The 11,436-nt window shown below is 33.9% G+C and overlaps 2 protein-coding genes across 4 annotated transcripts; one reads left to right on the top strand and one right to left on the bottom strand.

The window, feature by feature from the left end:
- The first annotated feature begins 119 nt into the window (after positions 1 to 119).
- Positions 120 to 8,236, top strand: SppL (signal peptide peptidase-like protein). 3 transcript variants are annotated; one of them, XM_066737957.1, is made up of 8 exons: positions 120 to 864; positions 1,476 to 1,540; positions 1,606 to 1,757; positions 2,104 to 2,420; positions 2,489 to 2,832; positions 2,914 to 3,339; positions 3,406 to 3,511; positions 8,097 to 8,236. In XM_066737957.1, the coding sequence occupies exons 3-7, from the start codon at positions 1,729 to 1,731 to the stop codon at positions 3,472 to 3,474; spliced, it is 1,185 nt and encodes a 394-aa protein (XP_066594054.1). In that variant the 5' UTR covers positions 120 to 864; positions 1,476 to 1,540; positions 1,606 to 1,728; the 3' UTR covers positions 3,475 to 3,511; positions 8,097 to 8,236. The 3 variants fall into 3 exon arrangements, with proteins under 3 accessions (XP_066594054.1, XP_066594053.1, XP_066594055.1); XM_066737956.1 differs by lacking the exon at positions 8,097 to 8,236 and having other exon boundaries at positions 121 to 494; positions 565 to 864; positions 3,406 to 3,542; XM_066737958.1 differs by lacking the exons at positions 120 to 864; positions 8,097 to 8,236 and adding an exon at positions 873 to 1,321 and having other exon boundaries at positions 3,406 to 3,542.
- Positions 7,067 to 11,236, bottom strand: LOC136779968 (calcium release-activated calcium channel protein 1-like). The gene is made up of 3 exons (XM_066737960.1): positions 9,295 to 11,236; positions 8,120 to 9,225; positions 7,067 to 7,558 (listed from the first exon to the last, which is right to left on the bottom strand). Exons 2-3 carry the CDS (start codon positions 8,732 to 8,734, stop codon positions 7,067 to 7,069), a joined length of 1,107 nt encoding a protein of 368 aa, XP_066594057.1. The 5' UTR covers positions 8,735 to 9,225; positions 9,295 to 11,236.
- Positions 11,237 to 11,436: the final 200 nt, after the last annotated feature.

Raw genomic sequence — 11,436 nt, forward strand, 5'->3', positions numbered from 1 at the left:
ATTTATTTATCATGTATACATATATACTCCTTGCGGATATTTGCTATTTAAAAGTACAACAATCAATTTAATTTTCTTAAATTAACATTATCCTATTGATACAAATTTTCATGGTCCCCTCTACTTTATAATATATATTCTTCACGTCTGACATAAACTTTTCATAAAAATTGTCCTTAAAACAACAATCTTCTCTCTCTATCCTTTTTAACTCATTAAAGCTTGCTTATGTTTTCGTAAGTTTTCAATCGTAACTATATCGTTAGAGGCAAATGATCTCAGTACTAGAGGAAATGCAAGCCTGATAAAATTTGTCTGTCTTGAGTCTTGACAGTGACTCATATAATTGTCATCTAAACGAAAAATATATTGAGTCTAATTAAAATATAAAATAAAATATTGATAAAATATATAATTTTTCATTCCAATACGTTCTATGAAAATGCGCAAATAATTGATTAGATTGCATAATTATGATATTTGACGGATTTTATGTATGTTTAATGATGGTTTAATGGATGTAAAATGATTTTGTATTATAATCATATGATATTTTTATCGTAGTTACGTTAGGCAGCAATGGTAATATGGATTGAGAACATCCGGTAGAAGAGGTTGCAGCAGACCTGCGTGGACCTGCGCCTGTCAACCATCGGTTCTTCAAGTTGACTTTTCTATTGCTGTCTATTTAATTGCGATCCCCAAACTCGTTATCACGCGCTAATAGAGTATTCGCACGAATCAGGAATTGCTAGTATTGGCAATCGATAACTTTCGTTGGAGGATCAAATCAAAGATCGTTTACATATGAGGTGATGAGAATCGTCGTCGTGAGAGGCCCAGACCATACTTTGGATTGCCCAGGTGAGACCGAGGCATCGTTGTATATACACGTATATATTTTCTATATAGCGAAAAAAGGCGCTGATACAATCTGGAGTAAGGGAGTAGCAACCTCTTGGGGACAGGGCCAGTCACGTGACCTTTGTGTTTACCAAAATGGTGCATCTTTCTATTTTGTCAAGAAACTTCTGTAATTGTGACGGCTATCACTGCCTGTTGGACGCCTGAATTCTAGCCTATGCGTGTATTAGTATCGTTTTATTGTCCGCCATATTACATCGGAGTTCGCTTATTTTGAAATCACACTTCGTTTTTCTAGTTTTAAGTTGCTGTTTCTCGATTCTCAGTGCTAAACCGAGGCTCAATTTAATGTCTTTCTTTTTAATATACTTAAATGTACTTTAAAATATGAGCATTTCGGTTAGATATTCTTTATGTAAAAAATTTCTCACTTGTTGTTATCTTTGTTTATTTGATGGTGAGTTATTGTTTTTATGCAAGAATCATCGGTGTTTTTGCTTACTGATATGAAAGCAACACACACGACATTCCGTTGTGTGTAAATACTATTTAAATGGACAAGCAAATCTTGTGTCATGCACAATTATACATGCAATGTTTATTATTTTAAGGGGGTGATCCAAGTTTCTACTGGCCTACGTTCCATCATTGATATGTTGAATATAAAGTGTGATAGGTATGTTGGATTTCATTTACTTCAAGAATGTTGAATATGAAAATAGTTAAATCTATATGTTTTAGATGTAATCGCAGATGATCTCAGATGTAGGTTAGTGCAAATGAAGAGCACACTGAAAAAGGACATCTAAATGCCAAAAGGTGTCCTGATATAGTGCTTAGTGCTACGGCCAAGCATTTTTAAACATGGCCACGTATCAAGTTGACTATCAGTGGTTAGTTATTCTTATAAGATCGGCATTATCTATGTTAACCCTTATTGTGCACATGGAGTTGCTGTGACCATAAAACTGTATTGAAACTTAGCATTGAATAATTGACTTCTAACATCTTTTTTGATGAAAAAAGTATATTTTTTTAAAAACTCACTTGATTTACTTAAAGTTTGATTGATTTGATACTAAAAGTATGTGAAATGTCATTTTGAAAAAATTTAGTTCTTATCATATGAGATCATTTTGAATTCATGTGCTTTTATAATATACTTCAGAGGTGTGCACTCTGAGGGTTAAGTAAAACAATATTAAAATTTTAAGTTTGCCTACAATGGTAATCTTTTAGGACATATTCAATAATGGATTCATCTAGAATATCCACTTTCCTAATATCGATTCTACTGATAGTATACGGCAGCTTTCGATCATTGAACATGGAACAAGAAGCACGAGAAAGAGAGAAAGAAAAGGAACGAAATAACTTGCTGACTGGAATTTCAAGTAACAGTAGTACTGGAAATGTGGATAGTTCTAATGGAGGAAGAGTCCAAACTTTGGATACAATGCACGCTCTTTGTCTACCTCTTGGTGCTTCCATTTCTCTACTAATCATGTTTTTCTTTTTTGATAGCATGCAAATGCTATTGGCAATATGCACAGCGAGTAAGTATATTAGACAAAATGTGAAAAAATGTGAACCAGCTTAATTTAAACTTAATACTTTATTTTAGTCATAGCAACAGTTGCATTGGCATTTTTACTCTTACCCATGTGTCAATACATCATTAGACCATGCTCAGATGGCAATAAAATTTCATTTGGAGTATGTGGAAGGTTTACTGGTGCAGAACTACTATCATTCTCCCTCAGCGTGAGCATAGTATGTATCTGGGTTTTAACAGGTCATTGGTTGCTCATGGATGCAATGGGCATGGGCCTTTGCGTAGCATTTATCGCATTCGTCCGACTACCGAGTCTAAAGGTATCTACTCTTCTGCTCACTGGACTTCTCATCTATGATGTATTCTGGGTATTCTTTTCATCCTATATATTCAGCACAAACGTAATGGTAAAGGTAAGTATCTATGGAATAAAATTAATTTCATTGGACATGGAATTAATATTGTACGATCAATTCATTCAATGCATATTTTAGGTGGCAACTAGGCCGGCTGATAATCCTGTTAGTCTTGTAGCAAGAAGGCTACATTTAGGTGGCGTTGCGAGGGAAGCTCCAAAGCTTCCATTGCCTGGAAAATTAGTTTTCCCATCTATACATCAAGCTGGACATTTTTCAATGTTAGGGCTCGGTGATGTTGTCATGCCAGGCTTATTGCTCTGTTTCGTACTACGATACGATGCACACAAGAAAAGTCAGTTATTGCCAGGTGGTTGCGAAACGGGAGTTCCTCCACCTCGTCACCTAAGCCGTATTAGTTATTTCCATTGTTCACTGATTGGTTATTTTCTTGGTCTACTTACCGCTACTGTTAGCTCTGAAGTGTTCAAAGCTGCACAGCCTGCCTTATTGTATCTTGTACCCTTCACTTTGTTGCCACTACTTACGATGGCATACTTGAAGGTAATTTCGTTAGTTTGTCGATCAAAAATTAATCTTATTTTCGTTGTATTAATATTGATATTTCAGGGTGATCTGCGTCGAATGTGGAGTGAGCCATTCATATCACAGCAACCTTCAAAGCATATGGAAGTTTGACAAGAGACGTGGTTTCCTGTATATTATTCTTCATTTGGTGAGAAATCTTTGCAAAAGGTTCATTGTCATTTAATGTCATATATTTTTTCCATTCTCATTTTATGTAAGTAAACAAGCTTTCAGTCGTGAAACATAAAACTATCTTCTCATCCAGATATAAGATACTAGCTTGTGTACATGAGAATCGATGCTGACTGCTGTGTGATTAAGAATCTATAATAATCTACATAACCTATTATAAATTTGTCTTTGAGGTTTAAAAATTTGAAATAATATTTTTAAATTTTCAGGCAGTGTGTACATATTTATCTTATTTAATTGTCGCGGTTCTGAAATCATGTCAATGATAATATGTGATTATTAAATTCTAAGTTGAAAGGATTGGCATACATTTTTCTTATCGCTATATCAGGGCTCTCTTACTGACCTATTTTGTATAAAAAGAGATATACCGATAACAATCTAAATAATGTGAAAAAATGAAAATTAATTTTTTTTTGCTAAAAATTTTTATGTACGAAAATGCATTATTCATTTTACGTATGCATTGAAAAGTATTTGCAAAAATGTCGTATTTATATAAACTGGTCTTAGTCAAAAACCAGAAAGCTTTATTATCACGCAAAGATTCATCGTGATATCTTATAATAATAGTGGTATTGAGATACTTATCTGTCAAGGGAGTAAATTATTATTATCAATTTATTTACACAATCGGGAAATAATTTTACAGCAGACATAGAAGTGTTCTATTTTCCATGATAACTTTTGTTATATTTAGAGAGACAATCATATTTTATCGTTTAGCGAAATTTATTTGTTGTAGTATTATTCATTTATTAATTAGAACTTTGGAAAGCTATTGGTTGTTAATTATTGCAAAGTCAAATAGTATTATACCCAAGTCTGTTATGAATCGATCAAAATTGCTTATTATCTTAATGACTACTATAATGAGTTTGAATGAATTACACAGATGTATCTTTTACTATACCATTTTTATGGTGTGCTCTATTGTGACTAAATAATTCATCCGCGGTGAAGTTGATGCAGAATATTGTTTTTTGTTATTTATTGTTCAACGAATATCAGATTAATTGTATGTAATATGTAGCTATGATTACTAAACAATTTCAGATATGAATCTGATAAAACTAATGTGGGCTTGTACGTGTCTGTAGGAATGTATGCGCGTGTGTATGTCTAGATTACGGTTTTTTAGTTTAGAGTCGCGCGGCTTAGAAACGAACAAAGCACGATTTCTGTAAATAAATATTTTAATTATAATTTTTCAATAACAACAGCTCAGACTTGTAGTCCATTGAACGTTACAGCCAAAACCACTGAGATTGACTGAGCTCCTCACTTAGAAATAATAGCAAATAGCGTCAGAAGAAATGAAGTTTCTCAAAATTGTATTGCTACAAGGGAACTGAATATATAATATCTACATTTTTATTTCAAAGAACAATCTAAATCTTTACGAGATTAATCGCTTTTTAACGACTACTGTAATTAAGCGCTTGCTATGGATAGGACTCTATAAAGACTATAAGTTTATTTAGAAACAAGACTGAAAGTAAAGTACATATATATATATATGTATAATCGATTTTAAAAATTGTCTCTGTAAATCAGAGAGTTCGTTCATCTTTTTTTATACAAGTTCATTTTGCAAATAGTTTATAAGTTGGTCTTATTAAGATTTGTTAGTTTAACGAATTAGACATCACTTAATGCTTGACTAGAATCATACTTTATATTATTATATTGTAAAAATCGATTGAAGATTTATATTCTGCAAAATGAAATTTTAAATTATGCAATTATGTATTAAGAATTATAAATAACAGAATATTATTAAGTTTTTCAGGGACTGGCAGATTTTCTTTGATAAAAATATAGTAGCACATTTAAATTGATATCATTGAAACTGTAGCAAAAAGGTCTTATGTTAATATCACCAGTTTGGTATAACTTTCATTGCGTAGCTTATTAGTTCTTTAAATTTTTTCCTTTTTTTTAACTATTTACCCTGTCCATAGCACAAGCAATTTATTTCAAATTACATGTATACATACATGCATATGGGTATTATATAATATCACACTTGCCGTGAGACATTGAATAATGACAGAGAGAATCATTTAATTACTTCCTTTATAATGGCAATGTTTAAAGACTTGGTTTAAAAATAATAATAATATGATTTGTTATATGCAAAGGTTGACCATTAATTTGAATAATTTGCTTAATGACATCCGTTGAGCAAAACTTTATAACATTAAAGCAGGGTTAAATATGTATAATTGTGTTGTTGTAAGTTGATATTCTTCCAGTGTATATACAATTCAGGTTGGAACCTAATATTGTTTATAATAGATTTTTTTTACCGCTCCAAAAATATGAAAATTTAATTCATCAAAAAATAAAACGTTCTTGACAAATAACTTATAATCAATTTCGTTATGTCTATAGGATAAATCTTTCTAACTATTAGCTGTAAGTGTGTGGTATTGTGCAATAAGGAACAAACTACGGCATTTTTCTTGTTATTTGGGTGAAAAATGAGGAATATTTTTTACGTACAAGCACAGTTATTCTTACTTTTTTTATACAATAACTTGTTTGAATTGTCAATCATTCTTTTTGTACAAAAGTAAATGAAAAAAAATATATATATATAATACTGTAGAAATCTATTATACTATAAGAAAGATAAACTTAATTTTTGGTAAAAGTGAAAGACCTGTGCTTAGCTCCTATACTAATTCATACGTTTTAAATTGAGTAAAATTTCAATCCCTGAAAGCTTCAAAGTCTATTAATTTATTACTAACTATAGTGCTACATTTATTATATTATGTGTTCATTGTAATTCTAAAATGTGTACATATATATAGAAACTGCTATACATCAAACTGCTGAATCTTCTACTTTTACCACAAAATAAGTGATAATATGAAGAAAAAAGTCTATGCATTATTGATGATAAAGCGTATAGTAGAATTGTCAGAAAGAAAAATCAGATTTAATGAAAAAAAAAATCAGAGATTACAACGTAATAGAATTTAATAATAAACTGATGTATGGTATGATTATTATATTAAGAGCACTTGCTTGTACTGTTGCAATTCTTGACTTGCATGTGTACATACAGCCATGTACATTTTTATAAATAATAAAACACAGTCATTCTCTGATTGTGTTGGAAAAAGTAAAGCTATTGAAAAAGTTTACCTGTGTTTTTCCTACATCACTACTTTTTTTACTTTATCGTTGATTTTATAATTACCGTGACTAATTTTATCCATTTGTTACAGTGAAAGCGTTTCCGTACAATCGACTGTGCAATATTATTTTGAATACCCGTTGCTTCGCAAGCGCGCGCGAACATATCATCTGTTTTCGTTAGAAAATTAACGTACTTGCTATTCGTTTTGGATTTATTACAAAAAGTTGTATAAAATAGAGGAACTTATTATATGTATAATAATATAGTAGATAGTACGGTAAAATATATAATTAAATAATTTAACAGTATTTTTGAGCGATGTCCTTTGCAGTGATCGAGTTAAGAATGTGAAAAATATCAGACCGTAGTTTGGCCCATTGATACGTTATCCAAATTTTTTTTTATATCTTCCAACTCTTTCATGTCGGACAAAGAGGCTTCGCATTTATAAACTACGAGCGAGTGATAAAAATGTACGGCGAAGGCTACAAAAACAATCAGTACTGGTATAACTATGACCGTACTGGCTGTGGCAGCTGTGAAGGAATAATCCCAGAATTTGACCCAGCACAGTATAGCCACTTCCACCAGGAATAGAAACAATCCTAGAACCGTGGAAAATGCCCAAGCCAGCTCTATAAATCCGCGCATTCTTTCGTGCGGAGATTCCGAGATGAGGCGCGATACCTGCAGTTTACTGATGGCTTCGACATTAGGTAAAAGATAGGTGCTTATCATCAAAGCAAAGATGTGAACCGATACTAAAACAGTCGTACAAACAGCAAACATTACGAAAAGCCATTCCGGCACTGCTGTTGGTTCGTTTATTTGAAGTTCCACCATCGCTACCTGAAATATCGAAAAAGAGGATGTCAAATTGAAGATAAATCGTAATTCGGTATTATGGAACTTATGATTAATGTCTCTCCGCAATAATAAGAGAAATGTAAATGTTTACAAATATCGACGATAAGTATAATGTGTATAGCGTGCAAAGAGAGAAGGAACTACTAGCGCGATCTCGATCAAAGAGAAAGAAAAGGGTTGCTTCCTTGCGTAATCAGAGATGAGCCTAGAGATATTATGTATAGAATTTGTCATTGCTGAAGATTTAATGATTTTCTTCAGGAAACGTTGCGCAATATACAGATTTTCAGGCTTCGGTTTCTTGGAAAATAAACATTGAAGCACCCGATAAGTATTCCACAGAACCAATAAAGATGAATAATAACCAGCAATCCCGATGTCTGTGCGGTGATAAATTTAATTCGTGTGATTGAATAACTGCCAAGTAGGATATCTCGCGAACTGTTTTTTTTTCTATCGATGAGTCTCAGCAGAGGAATAAGATTGTACTCGTGGATTTTAATTATTCGATCGTTTTCAGGTACAAGGTGTGGGGAGACTCACCATGGCAAACCCACTCAAGAGTTCGGATGTTGTAGCAGTAGCTTTTAATTTAGCCCTGCTCATATGAAGTCTTCTCCAGGACAAGCCTTGAGGACCGTCCTGCTCGTCCGAGTGATGGGAAGCAGGAGCGGATGAGGCATGTGGCCCTGGACAGGCACAATGGCACGTACAAACCGCATTGCTCAATGGAACGTGATTAAGCACAGGATACGGTGGGCCAGATATGGATTTCATGTCTAAAGTCACATGCTTGCTATATTTGTGCCTCGGAGACAAGACCAACTCACTCTGCGACGGATACAATACATGCTTTGGATGATAGCCGAAGTAGCTTGCTTCGTTGGGCTGCGTGTGTCTGGGCAAGAACGTAGCTGAATTGGGTCTTGACCTTTGCGCACTGTACTGAGGTCTCCATGTACAATGAGAAATATCACTTTGAGTCGACTTTGTACACTTGCCAACGTTTTCGTCGCTGTTCGAGTAACTAGGATTCGAATTGCCTTCTCCTCCATGCTTCTCCAACGTTCTGTCACTTTGCAACAAATCGGTGGTACTCGCGTTCGTTGAGTACCTCTGCACCGACGACGACGACGACTTCCCACAGTCATAAGACATGTTTCGATAAACGGAAGTGGATAATTCTTGAGTCGGTCTTTCGATGTATATTTGAACTATTTGTTAAAACCACGCATCACCATTGCGTTGTTCGTCACGTTCACTCTCGAGTCACAGCACCTTGGAGAACAATCTCACTCTGGAGGACCGTCGACTCTAAGGCGTCCCCTCGTCGTACGATTGCGCGGGTACACGTTCGATGGCGAACAAGACACCTGTCATTCTGATTGATTTGAATCAAGCGATATGTACGTAACGGTGAATTTCTAATGATACTCGATTAACGGACGTTGGAGGATATTACAGTTACCACCACTTTTGTAATTATGCTGTCGATTTGGGCTTCGGGAGGCGTGTCGATTCGTCGATAGCACGTGTGGTGTATGGGTAGTTGGAGAACGGAGCTGTTCGGAGCCTTGACACTCATGGAAGCTCCGGCTCCGGCAGAAGACTGAAACGGCACAAGCTGTGCTGCACGTTACGTTACGTACCTGCTTGAATCATAACAATAGTATTAATTGCCTCTGAGGACTGAGCCATATCGGCTGCATAATAACTACCTGTGTGGCCTCCGTTTATATGTATAAGTAACGTGGACTAAAAATGCAACTCTCGTATAACTTCAGCCACGGATGTAACTCTCCCTTCGGTATCTCGTACAGTTTATCTATTACTTCGTCCTTTCGGTCCTTTATCCGAAAAAAATAAATGAATCACGCGTGATTCATTTGTGTTGAAAAAAAAGAAGACAAAACAAGACAAAAAAAACGCCTAACTATCTTTATTTCCTCTCTCGAACTTAATGTATATCATAAACAGGATGTATTCCTATAATTCGATGAACGCGTCTGTTCTTCTTAGTAATTCTGAGTTTTCCATAAAACATTGTGAATCATGTTACAATTTGACGCTCCAACTTTTTGTATTTGCGCAGATAACATCTATCTATTATAAATTCTTCGTTCTAGCGTATAAGTGCGACAAATTCAGAGTGGAATGGAAAATTCTACGCTGCATCCAATAAAATTCTTATATACGGAGAGCGGGGAAAATAGTAAATTAATAAGCCTACGATGTTAGCGCTGAAACAATATTGCCTGAAAGCATTGTGGGCAATTAGCGCTTGGGGGTATTTTTAGTTGTTGTATATTCGAGTCTGTACAAGAGACGTCAAAGACCGTCATTGTGGCGAATGAATTCGTGGAAAATTCAGAGCTCGAAACGTCATAAATTCGTACAGACGAGTGCTGGAGGATGTGTATGACTATTATTTATCGAAACCTTCTTATATACTATATACATAGTACATATTTATACACGCCGACTGTTGAAATAATTCGCCATGCAATTTGCGTTACAAAAGCACACGTAATCGCTTGGACGCGTATAAACAATTCATTTCGTGCTGTGGAACGAAGTTACGTACTTATATCTCACCGTGAAAGGAATATTTAGCGATAATACGTGTATCTGAACGCTTTATTAATGTCAATGTGAGCGTCGCAGTGTCATTCGCATTCCAATGTTCTATATATCTCTCAATCGCATATTGGTCTTTGCTCGTTATATGAAAATCTTTTAATCGCACAGTACCATCATATTACAAATTGATGTTCATGTCTCTTACGCGTATAATTATGAAAATACATTTTTTCCTTTGAAACATGATCAAACGAGTCTTCTAATGTTTACATTGTCTGTGTTTAATTTTCTTTCGTATATACAAATTTGGCAGTGTAATAAATGGTTTTTTTTTATGATATTGAGGTTGATTTTTTTTTTAATATCTTTTATACAGAAATTGCCTTGAACAACTGCACGCGTTTCAGCAGTACCGAGAAGGTGACATTAAGACGGATAATCCTGAAAGACGCTTGCAAATGATTTTCGAGAAATTAACGTTTATTTGCATTGCTATAAATGGCTTGCATTTCAAGAGAACGCGATATATCGCAAGAGCGCACATTTTTCTCACTTTGCAAAACTGCCATTTTAATGGCGAAGAACATTTTTTTACAATGGAACGAGACAGTAAAAGTATCATGAGGAAAAAATGAGGCGCTTTGAAGTAAAACCGAACAATTAAACTTTACTGATTTATTTTTGTTAGAATGACGCTATAAGTTTACCTTATGTACTTTAGTTAATTAGCTGATAACTGATGCTGTTACAAGTTTTCATAATAAAAATGGATTTATTTAGTTTTGCTCCAAAGCTTCTCAAATGATCTTTCGTTCGAGTTATTCGATCATGCGTGACTAGACTGCAAATGTAGATAAATTGTATTTCTTTCCCATTATGACACTATCTTGGTACATTGATCATTGGTACTGTAATATAAAAACCATATAGGTCCAGTGTGTATATGACATCTTTTTTTACAACAGTGGAAAAGAGTCATTATGATTTAAAAGAAATCATTTTTTTGCATATTTTACGTAAACTTTTGCGTTATACATGTCCCACAATATGTATACTGTAGTTATATAGTATAATAATTTCAATACGTAATCCTAATTTTAATAAACACTTGTACGATCAATATTCCTATAACTTATTATTATTATAGGTTTAAAGAGTACTGTTCTATACAATATTTTTGTATTTAAATTAAATATTAACGTAATTTGTTTTATAGATTTTTTCTACAAAATAGTTCAAAAAGAAATCGGTACGTCATATGATTAAAGTGTCAATGGGTA

The sequence above is a fragment of the Prorops nasuta genome, unplaced genomic scaffold (assembly GCF_024137725.1).
Source record: "Prorops nasuta isolate Cenicafe-Biocafe unplaced genomic scaffold, Cenicafe_Pnas_1.2 PNAS00018, whole genome shotgun sequence".
NCBI classification, from domain to species: domain Eukaryota; kingdom Metazoa; phylum Arthropoda; class Insecta; order Hymenoptera; family Bethylidae; genus Prorops; species Prorops nasuta.